Source organism: Brienomyrus brachyistius, unplaced genomic scaffold (assembly GCF_023856365.1).
Source record: "Brienomyrus brachyistius isolate T26 unplaced genomic scaffold, BBRACH_0.4 scaffold39, whole genome shotgun sequence".
NCBI classification, from domain to species: Eukaryota; Metazoa; Chordata; class Actinopteri; order Osteoglossiformes; family Mormyridae; genus Brienomyrus; species Brienomyrus brachyistius.
This window is the reverse complement of record NW_026042314.1, coordinates 1,525,616-1,543,897: the sequence shown is the minus strand read 5'-3', so window position 1 is coordinate 1,543,897 and position 18,282 is coordinate 1,525,616. Positions and strand designations below refer to the sequence as shown.

At 42.3% G+C, this 18,282-nt stretch overlaps 1 protein-coding gene across 1 annotated transcript in view; it reads right to left on the bottom strand.

The window, feature by feature from the left end:
• LOC125722505 (uncharacterized) overlaps nucleotides 1–18,282 on the bottom strand; it is a 107,748-nt gene continuing 89,466 nt past the window's right edge. The window contains exon 2 of the mRNA XM_048998693.1: nucleotides 1–1,882. Within this exon, the coding sequence (XP_048854650.1) occupies nucleotides 1,117–1,882 (766 nt within the window). The 3' untranslated portion in view covers nucleotides 1–1,116. The remainder of the gene's footprint in view (nucleotides 1,883–18,282) is intronic.

Below are 18,282 nucleotides of genomic sequence, written 5' to 3'. Positions count from 1 at the left end.
TGTGGTGTTGGTGTGTGTTGTTCTAAAGTGCTTTTAAAACAGGTGAAGGGCATGGCACTAACCACCCCCTGCCGACCAACAGCTGGTGTTAGCTCGGCCTCTCCCCAGAGCCCTCAATGTCTATGTGTGATTCAAATTGAGATGTGGGCCCTGGCACCAGAGGTAAGGCTGAATGAACAGACCGCCCTCTGGATGCCATTCTGTGTGCCCATCCCCAACGCCCTAAATGTATGTGTCATGAGAGAGTAAGTAATGAGAGTGTCTACGTTGTAGTGTATGAATGAGGTACAGGTGGTTGCGAGGGGACAGAGGAGGAATACCTACCCTGCATCCCAGCAACGTACCTACACCTCAAAGCCCTACATGTGTGGTGGTGTGATGGAGCGGGAGGAGGGAAGCATTTAGGGATGGGGAGGAAAGGAATGGGGGGGGGCAAAATACCTCCCCCCCGGAGCCAGCTCCCCCGCTGACCCCCATAGGCACTCCCCGTTCCCCGAAATCCATCCAGGGAGGGGGGCCCAGGCCCATCCAGACCGGGGCCCAAAGCAGCAGCACCACCGGGCCCCACAGAGCCCAAGGCGCCCCACCGGACCCCACTACAAAGGAAAAGCTACCCCCGCCCCAGCATTCAGTCAACTCCCAGACTGCATAAGACAAAAGACATCCAAAGACATTGTACCTCTCTGAAAGGTAGAAACGTTTCACCGCTCGTCCAAGCAGCTTTGCATGTGCAAATGCACAACCCCTCACTCAACAGAGGTAGAGGCATTAGGCACAACCTGTCTCCAATTTAACCTCATCATTTGCCAAAACAAAAATAATTCCCAGGAAAAAAACAGACCCAATTCACACCTCCACCAGGTGGACCACCCTTAACGACCCACTCTATTGGAGTAGGAGGGACTGCTAAGGTGTGATGGTTACATCTACCCGCAACTCCCCCCCCCCACTTTGTTTCACTCAACGAGCCCCCTTAGACTACTTACCCAGGAGGATAAATATGTGGACACTTACTACCTCCCTCAGTCTGAAGAAGCTGCTTGGATGAGCAGCGAAACGTTTCTAACTTTCAGAGACAAGTCCAGTTGCCACGAGTCAACCACCAGAGAGTATGGTCTAAGGTTGCCTGGTCCTTCTGTTCCTCTGTGGTGAAGGGTACCTTAAGGGTACCTTCACCACATTGCCATTTGACACTGACAACTTCACATTGCCTGCTTCTAAATCGCCAACGATCAGTTCTTCCAATAATAATTTGTCCACCTTAGTTTCAACAATATCCAAATTTATAGCATTCAGCTGGATTTCACTGTTTATAACTTCTACTGCCACATCCACAATTTCCAATTCAAATGCTTTTTCAAAAGCCTTTTCTCTAGTCTCCTCCACTTTGACTTCTCCAATTTGTACTTGTACAATTTCAAAATCAAATTTACTTTGATCTAAATATTCGAGATCAAACTGGCAGAGGTCTACCAGCACAGCTCCTATCTCCAGACTGTCTTGATGGTTGTCTACAGGCTTTATGGAGATTGTCCTGTTATTTATCACAAAAGCCTCCAACCCATGTACATCTATCCCCTTATCCCTCCCAAGCTGGCTAGTGGGTGGAGTTACTTGGGAGCACTCCTCTTCATCACCCCAGCAGATGATCTCTTCCCACTTGTCCCAGGCTGCCCAATAAGCATCATCCGTCCAGCTAACTGCCTTGGCAATTCGCCTTCGGGAATGTGACTCAGTGGAACTGTCAGTCTGGTCAGAAGGTGATTCTGCTGGGGAGCACAGCTCTTTCTCATCTCCCCAGTCAATCACCTCTCCCCACTTGTCCCAAGTTGCCCAGTATCTGTCGTCGCTCCAGCAAACAGCTTTCTCCATTCGTCTGATTCTGAATGAGGAAAAACAACATACAGGCAATGCAATGGAGCTGTCAGTCACTCCTGACATGTGGACTACACTTCTGCACTGACCCACACCTTCCCAATCAACAACCGCATTACTGCACAGGCAGAGCTGCTATCTTTGGTCAGCTGGCTGGCGTGAGATTCTCAATTCCAGACAAGTCTGCACATTCATCTCCATATGTGTAACAGTCTTACTACCTTGTAAATAGTCTGGAGGGTTTGCAGACTACCCCAACACTTTTGATGGAGCTAATTTTAGGTTTATAATGGAACAAAACAGATTGACTACAAGACATCTTGAGTGAGGGTTGGCAACCCTGCATATGACACTAACTAACCTGCACATAAAATTTAAATATAATCCAAACAATATACTGAATTTTACACAAACATATTTCAATATACAGTCATACCTCGGCTCACGAACTTAGTTCCTGACCTGAAAAGTGCGTGACCTCAATCAATTTTCCCATTTCAAATAATGTAAATATGTATTATGTTCAATATGTTTAAACTTCAGAAACGCTGCATTTTCTTCAATTTTTAATATTTTTCTGTGACCAAGAATCCATCCATCCATTTTCCAAACCGCTTATCCTACTGGGTTGCCTATCCCGGAAGCAATGGGCACGAGGCAGGGAAAAATCGAGGATGGGGGGGCCAGCCCATTGCAGGGCACACTCACACACCATTCACTCACACATGCACTCCTACGGGCAATTTAGCAAGTACCCGGAGGAAAGCCCACGACGACATGGGGAGAACGCGACCAAGAATATAGACTTAAATTAAAATAACCTTACTTGTAATAAATAATGCTGTTGGCACGTCGAACTGTCGGTGCAGCGGTAAGAAAATCGGGAGAAGACTAACAATAATAGAGGATTTATAAATGGAAAAATAAGTTCACACAACACGTTATTCACCATGAACTAGGACATATCGCCGTCTTTCTCTTTAGGTCACTCTATACATACATATATACACTTCGAGCACGCGCAGTACAACTCAACACCCCCTACCGTACAATCAAATTATGACAGACTGTGCACATATAACTGAGAGCATACATTTACATTTACATGCTAACAAATGCTAAATTAAATAAAACATTAAAACTGAGCATACGCTGGTCGCTCGAAAGACGCCAAAACGGAAAAGAACCACAAAACATCCCCCAAAAAACTAAACAATCAACATTAAAAAACTGAGTAACAGTCAAATGCAGTAATTTCGAAAATATGATTTTTTTTTATTATTATACTGGACATTTCTTCGCGTTTCGGGTGGTTCTTTGGGGAGCTTTCATTGGACCCTTTTCGGGACGTTTGTGTGTTCGCGGCCCGAAACACGGTTCGACAACCGGTATAAAACATTTTGGAACATCTGGTTCGTAACCCGATTTATTCGTGATCAGGACTGTTCGTGGGTCGAGGTACCACTGTACATACAAAGACAGATACTAAATAATAAGATAAGTTATACGATAAAATGGGAGCAGAAATGCAACGTACCTTGCCATCTTGGTGCAGAAAAACAAGTGAAGCCGCGTCTTTCAAACCAGTAGCTTCCCACGTGCGGAGGCATCAAATGTAACCAAGCAACAACATAACTAAATAATAACATCATAATACGTATAGTTGTTATATAATAATGACAGTTCTATAAGTTTTTTATTTACTTTTAGAAGTAAATAAGAAAAAAAATTGTGTAAGAACTGCAAAGCAAGAATATAGTAGTAAGCATGAATCACACATTCAGCCCTGGATAATATCAGACAATGACTTAAAGACACGTGAAATGAACTGCACTCTTGGAATCTGTCTCTCCCCAAAGCACTATGCACGGTAACTTGTTTAATATGGGAATTATAAAATGACACTTTGGTAACATTTCAAACTGTTGTATCGCGATACATAGCGATCAGTATGTCGAACTGTCACGCCCAGCTCGTACGATCCTAATGTGTGCCACGCCCCCCTGATTATCCACGTATGCTTCCCCCTTGTATCCAGCTGTGTCCGATTATTTTCGCCCAGTCCTGTCTATTTCAGTCCATGTCTTGCTTTCGTTCCTGGTCCGTCATTGATGTTAGTTAGTCGATGTTCGTGCTTCGTCCAGTTTTAGTGCTAATAAATCCCAGTTTCCCCGTGTTCTGCCTGCCTGTTTCCTGCCCGTGCGATCGCGCTCGCAACCAGCCCAAAACCTGACACGAACAAGGTTATACATCACACACGCTTCCCACAAGAACCTGTAATTAGACTAAGCGCGTACAACACTGGGCCCGGCTGCCTTATACGGCAACCGAGCACGATCGCATCCCGCCCCCCTCCCCAGTTCTGCCCCCCTGTTGCACTTACTGGTCCGGACGCGAGCACGTTTTGTCATCAACCTGCAACTTTTTGTGTGAAAGAAACATAAGAAGCAAAGCTGTGTACCACAGTAGGGTAGAATTCATGGTTAATTTCGTGGCTTATTTGGCGCGGTTTTGAGTATGATGACACACACAGATTTGTCAAGTATACAAAGCAGAGGTTTTTATTTATTCGTGCTGCACGTATAGGAAGATCCACACTTTATCAAATATCTCAGGCAGACTGATGCTGCGCGGGATACCGGTGCGAAAAAGGTATTGCGGTACCGCATTTTTGAAAGCTGTTCGGTATTACATTACATTACATTTCTTTAGTACTTGTACTAATTACACTATTTTCGCTTCCGCTAACTATGGGATCATGACGATGGACTCTATATTTCAAAACCACTGCCGAAACTAAGTTATACACTAAGTTAGATCTGCACCCATCATGCTATATAAAATACTAAAACGTCAGCTAGTTAAGTATGATGTCCATAGCTTCACGTCAGTGATTTATGTCAGGGATATACATTGACGTCATCAAAGTTTGATGTTTGAATAATAAATAGATAATAAAGCATAATGTGCTGCGTGGGAAGTGTTTTATATGTGATCAGGTCATCAGAGCTGTATTATGGGATGTCACCAAGACAGGTAATGCTAATATTTAAAAGTAAATAGCATAATCATACAATGATAAGAAAGAGAATAAGGCAAAAACATTTCTTGAAATTTGGCCTGCGTGTGGCGCTAGAGTGATGGATGGATTGAACCCAAATTTGGTATGAATAGTTGGAACTGACCTCTATCGATGTGCCAAATTTCAAAAAAGTTGCCAATCAGCTCTATGGGCTGCCATAGACTCCCATGGCAAAAAGCATAATAATAGTGAAAACTACTAAAAACTATAGGTATCCTAATAATAATAGACTGTCATCTCTAAATTGCTCACAGTGTGTGAGTGAGTGCATTCACTGCAATGGACTGGCATCCCATCCAAAAGTATACCATTGTGTCCTATGCTACCTGGGATATGCGGTACGAGGATGGTTGAATAATAATCATGTTTATTTCAATTTCAATTATTGGCAAATATAAACATGTACCAAGGATAATAGCAATAAATACAGTATGCCAAAAAAATGCTAGAGGAGAATCCTGCAATTCCTGCCCCAGTCCTGGGTCTGGGGAGTTTATTTTCACTGAGATTGCATAGGATTCCTCTGGCTGCTGTTTTTCTCCCGTACACGTGAAGTACTACTTCTTCATTGCCCACATGTGAGCCAGTATGTGAGCCCTGATCTGGGCTACCATCCCACCCAAGGCATTTCCTCTGTATGCTGCTTCCTGCAGCCCTGCAGTGGATAAAAGGAAAGGACAATGGTTTGTTGATTTATAGCACATATATTATTATATTTTATATTGTTCAAATACACATTACTCAGTAATAACTCAGTAACTACTCAAGTACAAATGATGAACAAATACAGTAACTGTTATGATTAAGAATGAACGAACGTGGGATCAGTATATAACTAACACTTTCTGGTTAATTAATAAATTAAGTAAGAGTGTACTACTTCAGGGGCGGCATGGTGGTGCTGTCATGCCCGGCTCGTACGATCCTCGTGTGTGCCACGCCCCCTGATTACCCACGTGTGCTTCCCTGATCTTGCCCAGCTGTGTCCACTTATTTTCGCCCAATCTCATCTATTTCAGTCCATGTCTTGCCTTAATTTCTGGTCTGTCATTGATGTTAGTTAGTCTTAGTGCATCAAGGTGGACCTTCATTAACGACGATTAATCGGGTATCAGCAGTAGATGCGTTTGATAGGTTGTTTGTGTTGTCACAGAGGGTAGAGGAACTTACAATCTTAACTGGACTTGATACGAGAAGGGTGCAAACTAATGTAGCTCAGGCGTTACATCAAGTCACGCAGTTGGTTACCCTATGTGACAACACAAACAACCTATCAAACGCATCTACTGCTGATACCCGATTAATTTCCATGTCATCTGCTAAGGCAGAAATATTTACTGCAAGCTCTTCTGCCGCCATTACTCATTCTAACTAAACGAACAAATCCGTTGAATGCTAGCGAGGCCCTAAACAAGGAAGTGACGTCGTTAATGAAGGTCCACCTTGATGAGCGGTCTGACAGTTGGGAATTGCAAATTGAGTTTTCTCCCGAACATGCAATGCAATTCCCGGGGACGCCATTGCCATTTGAATAAAGAGGCAAAAAGCCCATGGTAATACGAAATGCAATTCAGTGATTTGTTATTCTATTTGTTATTCAAAATATTTTTAAATGAATTAAGGATTTCATAAGCACTTTGCACATTGAAATGCCGATTGCAGAATGTATTTTCAAATTACATGCACAGATTAAATATTGAAATGACAAATGCATGCTCTGATTGAATATTAAATTGACAATTGCCAAATGAATTTCCATTTGAATAAAGAGGCAAAAAGCCCATGGCAAAACGAAATGCAATTCAGTGAATTGTCATTCTATTTTTTATTCAAAACATTATGAAATTAATTAAGGATTTCATAGGCACTTTGCACATTGAATTGCCGATTGCAAAATATATTTTCAAATTACATGCACAGATTAAATATTGAAATGACAAATGCATGCTCTGGTTGAATATTGAATTGACAATTGCAAAATGAATTGCCATTTGAATTTTTGTGCTTATAATCTTCCATAAGAGGAGGCCATTCGGCCCATCAAGCTCGCTTGGGGAGAACTAAACTAATAGCTCAGAGTCGTTAAAATCTTATCTAGCTCTGATTTAAAGGAACCCAAGGATTCAGCTTGCACTACATTATCAGGAAGGCTATTCCATACTCTGACTACACGCTGTGTAAAGAAGTGCTTCCTTAAATCCAGCTTGAAATGTTCTCCCGCTAATTTCCACCTATGGCCACGAGTTCGTGTATTTAAACTAATGCTGAAGTAACTATTTGGTTGAACAGCATCCAAACCTGTTAGAATCTTATATACCTGGATCATGTCCCCCCTCAGTCTCCTTTGCTTGAGACTGAACAGATTTAGCTCAAGTAACCGTTCCTCGTATGACATTCCTCTAAGACCAGGCATCATTTTTGTGGCCCTACGCTGCACCTTTTCTAAGGCCACAATGTCCTTTTTAAGATATGGTGACCAAACCTGCACACAATATTCTAGGTGAGGTCTCACCAAGGAATTGTATAATCTTAGCATTACCTCCCTTGACTTAAACTCCACATACCTGGAGATATACCCCAACATCCTATTGGCCTTTTTTATTGCTTCCCCACACTGGCGAGAATGGGACATGGAAGCATTAACATACACACCAAGGTCTTTCTCATGATCAGCTACCTTTATTTCAGTGACACCCATGAAATACCTGTACTTTATATTTCTGCTCCCTAGATGGAGTACCTTACATTTATCGATGTTAAATTTCATCTGCCAGGTATCGGCCCAGTCACTAATTAAATCAAGATCCCGCTGTAGCTGCTGAGCCACTAATTCAGTATCTGCTACACCACCCACCTTGGTGTCATCTGCAAATTTCACCAGTTTACTGTATATATTGGTATCCATATCATTTATGTAAATTAGGAACAATAGTGGTCCTAAAATCGAACCCTGCGGTACCCCACTATGAACGCAAGCCCACTGTGACATTGTGCCTCTTATAACTACTCGCTGTTTCCTATCTGTTAACCAGTTATCAATCCAGGTCGCTACGGTACCTAAAATACCTGTCGCTTTGAGTTTAAGTAGGAGCCTCTTGTGGGGGACAACATCAAAAGCCTTTTGGAAATCTAAGTAGATGACATCATAGGCCTTCTTATCATCAACTTCCTGAGTAGCTTCCTCAAAAAACTCCAACAGATTTGTTAAACAGGATCTACCTCTCCTAAATCCATGCTGGCTATCCCGCAAAATGTTATTGGAGTCCAGGTAATCTACCATTTTCTCTTTGATTATAGCCTCCATAACTTTACCAGTTATACAAGTTAGACTGATTGGCCTATAGTTAGACAAATTACTTCTATCCCCTTTTTTGAAAATAGGCGTTATGAAGGCGTGCTTCCAATCAGAAGGTACCACACCTTCAGATAAGGATTTTTGAAACAGTAAAGTTAAGGGTCGGCAAATAATATCCCTCATCTCTTTTAACACTATAGGTAAGATGCCATCAGGGCCCTGTGATTTATTTATTTTGAGCTTAGCTAGGCTTTGCAAAACATCTGCTTCAGTTATATATATATTAGCTATAGACAATGCTGGATGGGTAATAACTGGTAAATTACTAAGGTCCTCAACAGTGAATACCCGTGCAAAACTATCATTGAACTAATTTACTATATCAATGTCATTTACTATTATAAGACCCTTACTATCCTGCAGATTAGTAATTTCAGGTTTTAGAGCTCTTTTAGAGTTAAAATACTGGAAGAAACTTTTAACGTCATCCTTAGCTTCCAATGCAACCATCCTTTCGACATTTCTTTTAGCTCGTCTAATATCATTTTTTAACTCAGCCTGTAGACTTAGATATTCCTGCTTAATTCTGTCATCATCAGTTATTTTCCATTGCTGGAACAAAGCCCTTTTCCTCCTTACTTTATACTTTATTTCCCTAGTAAACCACCTAGGTTTCAATTTCCTAGATTTATTCTTGCTGGAAACAGGTATGAAGTCCTCTTGCACTTGCAATAATGTGCTTTTAAAAAATTCCCAGGCCTCTTCAACAGTTTTGTTATTTAACTCCATCCAGTTCACAGTTTCTAGTTTTAGTCTCATACACTTAAAGTCAGCCTTCCTAACATTATATATTTTTGATTTGGACTTAGCTCTTCGAACACTAAACTTAACCTCAAATTTGACCATGTTATGATCGCTACTGTCAAGTGGTTCTAAAACGTCTAATTTACCAATCCTGTCCTGGTTATTAGAGAGAACAAGATCAAGAATGGCATCTCCCCTGGTAGGGGTGTTAACAAACTGAGTAAAAAAACAATCCTGTACTAATTCCACCATCTCCAGTTCATTTTCTGAAGAGCCAGTGACAATGTCCCACTGCATTCCTGGTAGATTAAAATCACCCATAACTACCACATCATTTTTATTCCTCATAGTCCTAATATCACTGTATAACAATCTGCTTTCCTCAGCAGCTATATTAGGTGTTCTGTAACAAACACCGACAATTAGGCTATTTGAGTTTTTAGCATCTAATTTTACCCATATTGCTTCCGTAGTTTTATTTATATCAGTAAGTTCCCTTGCCTGCAAGTTTTCCTTTACATATACTGCAACACCACCTCCCTTTTTTCCTATACGATACTTACGGAACAACGTGTAACCATCCATATTATATTCTTGTCCATTCTTTTCACTCAACCACGTTTCAGTTATTCCTATAATATCATAAGAGTCCGATGAGATAAAAGCCTCTAAATCATGAATTTTATTCCTAATACTCCTGGCGTTTAAATACAGACAACAAAGGGTAGGCCTATTACGGTGCCCACTTACAATATGATTATTTATGGCTTTCCGTTTCCCCCCACTGACATAGTTAACTAACCTCCCTGCCCCCCCAGTCCCTAGTTTAAACATTCCTCAACTACTCTACACATACGCCTCCCCAATACACTGGTTCCCCTCTGGTTCAGGTGCAACCCATCCGGCTTGAACAGGTCCCACCTGTTCCAGAAGGTCCTCCAATGCCCCATAAACCTAAACCCCTCTTTCCTACACCATCCTTTTAGCCACACATTTAATTTCCTTATCTCAGCTAACTTAGCCTGACTTGCACGTGGCACGGGGAGTATTTCGGAGAATACCACCATGGACGTTCTGCTTCTAAGCTTATTGGCGACTTCTATAAATTTATCCTGCAGAACAGCCCTTCTACCCTTGCCTATGTCGTTGGTGCCAACATGCACCACGACAACTGGATCCCCCCCAGCTGGGGCCAAAAGCTTATCCACACGATCTGGAAGGTCTCCTACCTGGACCCCAGGCAGGCAAGACACCGTACGGGACCCTCTATCACGCGTGCACACATAACTGTCTACTCCCCTAATAATGGAATCCCCCACTACCACAACCTCCCTCTTCCTGGGGGGAGGGGGCTCCTCAGTGCCCAAGGGCCCACCTGCCTCCCCAGTCCGTTCCGGCTCTAAAGCTGGAAGAACCTGAAACCTGTTCGACACAGTCACCTCAGGTGATGCCGCCTCTGCAACGTGTGTACGCCCTTTCCTGCGTCTACGACCTACGGTCACCCAGCTCTCTCGACCTCTCTGCTCTTCATTCTCCCCCCTCCCGGCTAGTGGCGTACACACCTTCTCCCTAAAAGGCGTATTAACTTGCTCCTCTAACTCACTGTTGCATTGGATGAGAGCCAGTTGCTCCTCAAGGTCAAAATGCGCTCAGCAGCAGAAATTCTCCATCCTAGATGAGCATGCAAAGTTCTGTAGAAGTTAAATATACTTTAGTCAAATGAGAGACTAACCTGCTGTCAGGCAGGGGAAGCTTCAATAAGGCCTTCATTCATGACAGCTCCACTTGGCTTTTTGACGAGTCCCCATTTAGATGCAGCACCTCAGAGACTGAAGAGCAGGATGAAGGCTGTAAGTACAGTTTACTGTGGATTGTGTTTGTGTTTAAATCTAATAAAGGATGAGACAATTTACTTAAAGCATGATATAGTTCATATTGCTCTTCAGGCTTCGTGATAAAATATTAAAATTATGGAGTACAAAGTTGTACATGCAAAGAAAACAATGCAGAGCGGCAGGGCGCCTGGCCCAGAGGGTCTTCACATAGAATTCTACAAAGGCTATTTTTTCCTGTTAGATTTACAGCTTTTGTTGTCTTGCCCTTTAAAGAAATTCTCTCAAGAAAGAAGTTGCCTCTTACCATGTCACAAGCAATTAGTTTCACCCAAAAAGGAGGAGGACCCCTCTCTGCTCCCCGTGTTAGTAGGTTCTCCCCGACTCCTCCTGCTTATTCCTCTCTCCCTCCCTCCTATTTGCGTTCTCCTCCTCCTCTTGGGTTCTATTCATGTCTTTTGGTTCAGCAATAAAACCCACAAGGCTGCTCTTGGATTGTCCCTCTTCCCATCATGACATATTATGTATTACATGATTATGAAATGATTTGATTATTATACAATAGTCAATTAACCACTTTGTTTCTTCAACTTGTCTTTCTTCTGAATCATCAGATATGTGTCGTAGCTGGTAATTTGTTACACTCTGCTGTCAGTGCCAGTGTAGCCTAGATCCAACCAGTCGTATGTTTCGGTCATGCTGATGTTTGAACATTTTTTGGGAACAGTTTTTCATAATGTTTTCTCATATATGTGGTGTGATAATTGAGCATAACCCCACTGTTGCTGTGCTTGGTGCTCCTGTCATGATCTGTAATCTCTTATTTTTTCATGTCTCCTCCCACTCATGCCAGCAGAGGGCGCTGCTGGCCCTTTGTAACCCTCCTAATTCTCCTGTATCCCATTATAGTTCTCCATCCTAACCCTGTACCCCTGTTTTGTTGCTGATTAGTGTGCTGTGTATAAATATGCCTGCCATCACTGCGTTCCCCAGCTCAGTCATTGCTGTTCTATGTGTAGTCTGTGTTTCCTTAAAGCCCACCGAGCTACACACTGCCCCTAAATTTAAATTTATATGTAACCTGTGTGTGTATGTGTAACCTAGATTTGCCCTGTATGTAAATCTAATCCAGGCCTTGATCCTACACCTACTATAATTATAAGTACCTCACTATACCTATATCTAACACTGCTATTCATCACCAGTGTTACATGTCAGGCCTTCGCTGCAATAGATCCCTCAGTGCTGCAGGTTATTACTGTGACTTTGCACACACACACGTTGCTGCTTCCTCAGCCAGTGTCACATATACTTTATTACACACAGACCTCAGTAATCTCTGCTACACTCACACCTGCTCACTTTACATCCATGGTTAAATTCTCCTAATGGAATTTATCTTAATGTCTTTATTCTATTTTATTTTAATTGTTGCCATATTATTCATTGTATTGTTCTTTCGATTTTATTTCTATTTTATTATTGCTAATACACCGGATCTGAGTGCCTCATTTTGTTCCCTTCATGTAGAACACATTTTGTAATGACAATAAAACATCCTTATCCTCATCTAAATCACACTGTCTAACTACTAACCTGTTTAAATAATATAATTGGATTTCAAAGGTTAATAGTCACTCAATTACCCCCTCAGCCCAACAGTACCACAAACACCCAACATGCACGTAAATTTTCTCCTAAGTTGTTTTCCCTGCCTGGAACAATACCACAGCAGTCACATTTCGGAAACCTTGCATTGAAACTTGAGGTCTTTAGAAGGGATCAGTCCTGGGTGGCAAAGTTGCCATCACAAAGGTTTTTGATTAAGGGATTCATGATGCCAGGTAGCCATCTTTCACAAGCTGGTGGGCTGTGCCACTGATGCGTTTGCTTTGGTTTTATATGTCTGTCCTGGTTTGTGTTCTTGCCACTTCAGGTTCCCTGGTTTTGGTCTACATTCCTCGGTCCTCTACTGTGGAGTCTAACTTCTGCTTCACCTCATTCTGGAGTCGCCCATCCAGTCAGCGGCCCATGTCCCCCTGGTTTCCTGTTTCCAGAGGTTGGTCTGTTAGTCTCCGGGGCCAGGGGGCAGAAATCTGCCATGTTGGATGGGCGGCCCAGGTTGGGGTGCTCCATTATAGACTGGTACATGAAGGATTATAAATGGTTTTCAACCAGTATGTACCGAGTGTGCATCGTGACAAAAAGAATGTCATGGGAACATTTAGGACTGACTGCAGTATTAGTTCAAAGCATGATTGTGTTTTTCTTAATTTTTATTGATTTATTTTTGAATTATTAATTTTTTAAAGTAACTTGATTCAGTTAAAAGGGGTTTGTCCATTTGCTTTAGCAGAAGTTTGTGTAAGTATGATGTTCACCTTCCCTTTTCATAGTCTAGTCTTTGTCAAGTTTTATGCTTATTTCCCCTTGTTAAGTTAATCTGACTTGTGTGTTTAGGAGGGTCATACAGGCTTTTTGTTTGTAATGGAAGCACAGGGTCTGTACTTGCAGCTTATTTGCCATGCTAATGGAAGCATTTTACCTTCCTCTCTAATCACTTTTTTTCTTGGCTCTCACTCTAGTCTCCTCTATGCCAGGGTTTCTCAACCCAGTCCTTGGACCCCACTGCAAAGATCCACAGTTTTGCTCTGTCCAAACTCTCAGCACAGCAGTAAAAGGTGACTGTTTGGTTCATGCATGCAGGGATCTGGGACAGAGCAAAAACGTGGAGCTGTCTGGTGGGCTGAGGAATGAGTTTAGAAATGCTGCTGTATGAAGTATTAAACCATTTGACCGGTTGGATAAATGTTAAAATGTTTTCTCAAAATATAAAAAGAGATAATCTTCTGTTTTGCGTCTCATTACAAGCAAACTTGTTTTTTGTTTTTATGTCACTCTAGTATTTGATATCTAATTTTCAGTCTTCTGGCAATATAATCTGGTGAATGGGGAAAGACTTCCAGCAGGGGCTCCGGTTTCCTCCCACAGTCCAAAAGTGCGCAGGGTAGGTTAATTGGCAAATCTGAGTTGTGAGTGTTTGCGCCCTGCAGAGTGTTGACTCCTGCCCAGGGTTGGTTCCTGCCTACGCCTGTTGTTCCAAGGACAGGCTCCGGTCCCCCCCGCGACCTCAGTTTGGCTTGCTGTCTCCCCGCTTGGTTTTCTTTGGTTTACGTCTTCACTAGCCCCCTTGTTGCTTTGACTTGTGTGTAAGTTATGTATGTGTGATTGACTTGCTGGTTAGCTATAAAAACAGACGTTAGTGCAACTCCACGTAAATGGTGCGGTCATCATGGCTTATAAATGCTTATTATTGTTCATCATTGTTTGTGTCAGTAACGATAACATAAACACGGGTAGGCACCAGGAGAACATCATTGGCTCTTGCATCGATTACTTTTCCCGTAACACCCTTTAGATTGTTTCCCTGAAGGGCAGCAAACCGACAATTTCGGTGTGATTGAGCTGATCACGTGTGCATGGGGAGGGAATGCGGACCACATGACCTTCCCGGCGAGCTCAGCACATCCAGCATCGCTTCGCAAATACAATCAAAATGTTTTATCTTTATTCACACTTTCTATCTTTATTCATTATCTCTACAATCTCACTGCTGGACGAATGCCTGGCATTCAGAGCATTCTTTATTAGCCATTTGCCTTTGGATGCAGTTTATTTGCATGCCCCAAAGCTTCCAGGCATCAGTAATTGCTTCCCACGTTACTCCGGTCCTGGGGTCTTCTGTAACTGCCCTTTGGGATTACATATATTCAGCATATGCTTTTGTCCGAAGTGAGGAGAGTTTGGGGTCAGAGCACTTGGGTCTAAGGGACTTGCTCAAGGGCTTAACAATGTTACGATTACTCTGCCATGGGAGTTGAACCAACAACCAAACTGGCAGAGATGGCCAACCTGCTGAGCTCCACACCTGCTGACGATCTCCTTTTCCTGTCTGCTGCAGTCTCCATGGACCTGAGTCCAGAGAAGCACTCTGAACTTGAGGACATCCGGCTGAGGAGAGGAGCCCTTCTGCTGGAGATCCAGAGGCTGCGGGAGACGCTGAGAGAGGCCCTCATGGAAGTAAAGGGCCTTGAATCCAGCACCAAACGCTGCCAAATCTTAGAAAAGAATAGGCATGTCGCCATGGGAAGAAAGAAATTCAACATGGACCCTAAGAAGGGTATCCTGTTCATGGTACAAAACAATCTTCTCCGGCACACGTCTGAGGACATCGCCCAGCTCCTATACAAGGGAGAGGGGCTGAACAAAACAGCCATTGGGGATTACCTGGGTGAGAGAGACGACTTCAATATCCAAGTCCTCCAAACATTTCTTGGGCTTCATGAATTCGCAGGGTTCAACCTGGTACAGGCTCTCAGGCAGTTCCTCTGGAGTTTCCGTCTGCCAGAAGAAGCACAAAAGATTGACAGGATGATGGAGGCCTTTACGCAGAGGTACTGTCAATGTAATCCTGGAGTCTTCCAAAACATTGACACCTGCTATGTACTTTCATTTTCCATAATCATGCTAAACACTAGCCTTCATAATCCAAATGTGTGAGACAAGCCCAGTGTGGACAGGTTCATCTCCATGAATCGAGGAATCAATGATGGAGGCAACCTGCCAGATGATCTCCTCCGAAATCTTTATAAGAGCATAAAGAATGAGCCATTCAAGATTCCTGAAGACAATGGGAACAATGCCTTCTTCAACCCTGACAGAGAGGGTTGGCTCTTCAAACTGGGAGGAGGACGGGTGAAAACATGGAAAAGGCGGTGGTTCATCCTGATGGATAACTGCCTTTACTACTTTAAACATACTACGGATAAGAAACCCAGGGTGATCATTCCGCTGGAGAATCTGAGCATCCGTGAGGTGAAGGATCTCAGGAAGCCTAACTGCTTTGAACTGTACATCCCTAACAACAGCAGACAGCTGATGAAAGCCTGCAAAACGGAGGCGGACGGCCGCCTGGTAGAGGGCAATCATGTGGTGTACCGCATCTCTGCGCCAACCCCTGAGGAGAAGGACAAGTGGATACAGAGCATCACTGCTGCTGTGAGCACTGACCCTTTTTATGAGATGCTGGCAGTAAGAAAAAAACGGCTGAATAAATAAATAACGATAAAGACTGTGTGAATATGGTTGGATGTGCTATTGCAGAAAGTATTTATTTCAGAACAAGGAACTTTGCACAAAGTAATGTTTAACCTTAAGGTAGCATGACCGAATACCAGGTTTTGTTTTGATGCGACTTATTGTTCACTACAGATTTTATCATCGAAATGCCCTGTCCTTTTTTTGTATAAATGTTAAATTAAATGTTATTTGCACTGTATTGCTGATCTTTATGTCAGAGTACCTTTTTTTCTGAGAATCCACACTGCTGTAAATTTGCATTAACATGATTGGGATTGGGATGGAAAAATTATTTTCCATCTTAACCCATATTCTAAGCATATTGATTTCTGTTGTAAATTTTACTTTTACAGCAGTATGATTTAAGACACTAACAGCAATTCATTTTTCAACCAGTAATTGTTAATGTGATAGGAATTGCATTCAACAGCAAATGCATTCAACTTAACCAAATGTATAAATCTTACATATTCTGATGATTCGACATTCCCCCGACGTCTGTGTGATGTATTTCAGCAACAACACGCAGTTAATGAGATCACTATGCGGAATTTAGCCGACTGTTATTTTACTGATTAGGATATATCACCCAAGATTGGGGTATACTATATATCAAGGGTCAGCAACCTTTTTGAAACTGAGAGCTACTTCACGGGTACTGAGCCATACAAAGGCTACCAGAACAGACTTTACCTAAACTTATCTAAACTTCATGTAGAATAAACACGTTTTAAATGCTTTTTTGGATATTGTCATTTTCAAATCTATATAAATACAAATGTGATTAAAGAAGAATAGCAACAAGATAAAATTAAATTTTAGTCGCTGCCCACTGGTGAGTTGTGGTATTTTTAGAACAGGTCCGTGGGCGACTCATGTGGTCCTTGGGGGCATCCTGGTGCCAGTGGGCACCATGTTGGTGACCCCTGTTCTAAATGGTATGTAGGGTTTGCAAACTACACCAACGCTTCTGATGGAGCTACATTTAGGCTCATAGTGGAATAATATAGTGGAAGATTCCTTGCGTGAGTGTCTGAGAGCGTGAAAGTCATGCCAGATGCATGGTAGTCGGCAGCCCTGCTTTCCGTGTGCATCTGTCTCTTACTTTAAGTGGCTAGAGATCCAGCATTACTCAGGATTAGGAGCCACTTGCACTGATAATAATTAGTTTCTTTTTCCCCTTGCAGTCTGCTGCTGTATAACATTATGAAATCAGCCCAAAAATCCGCAACCCATGACCTCCTAATATTTACCCGAAACTATGTTTTCAAAATAGCACAACTGGGCATGAACACCGCGGACCTGGAAACTCTGCTGAGCATTGAGAATCAGCGTGCAAAGGCTCTTAATTTGGATATGTTTGTGAAACATTCTGCTGCACAGCACAACAAAGAAAAACAACTGGTCAGTGATAATGAAAAGTACAATCAGCATTGTTTTAACCATGAGAGTCCAAATGCTTAGATAAATTGTCACTTTTTCAGTGTAAGTATGTTCCTGAGCTCCACGATTCTGAATGATAGTCGGTTTCTCACTGAACCTCCATGCCACTCTGTTAAAATCTCTTGCCACCCCATGTAAAATTTTCTAGATCCACCACTGTGCCAGAGTAAAGACTTACGGTAAGAATCTTGAGTATTATTTCAACATAAACTTAGCTTGGGTGCTTCATACTTTAAATTAAATATAAATTATGGCAACGTGCAAAACTATTAAGGAAAATGCAACGTATTTGTTTTTCATTTACGTAATTATATATGTTGATTATGATTCTTTTTAGTTCCACAGTACATGCAGATACTACAATCCAAGCATGCACTCTTAGGTTAATTGCTATCAGTTTATATAAAGATTTATAGAAATTTCAGTCAGAGACTAGCTTCTGATATAGAAAGAATGTTTAAATTTTTTTTGGCCGTGGAATAGTTTTTCAGTGCTGCATGTAGTTTCTCTTTATTGTTTGAATAGGGCACACGTACACATCAACAAGTGCAGTGGCAGTTGTGATGTCCTCGCATATGAGAAAATACACGGACAACTTTTATTAAAGAAAACGAAAGGCTTTACTCTCCATACTCCAGTCAATTGCATGCATAGGCCTACTGCCGCATCTCACTTTGCCAACTTCCGCTTCCGTGCGGCTCAGGAGGATCTGGCTGCAGAACACTGGAAAGGGGTCCACAGCTCAAGGGGACCACCAGAGGACAGATGGAGTGGAACCGGGAACCAAGGGATTTGCCAGTGACTGGCACTCA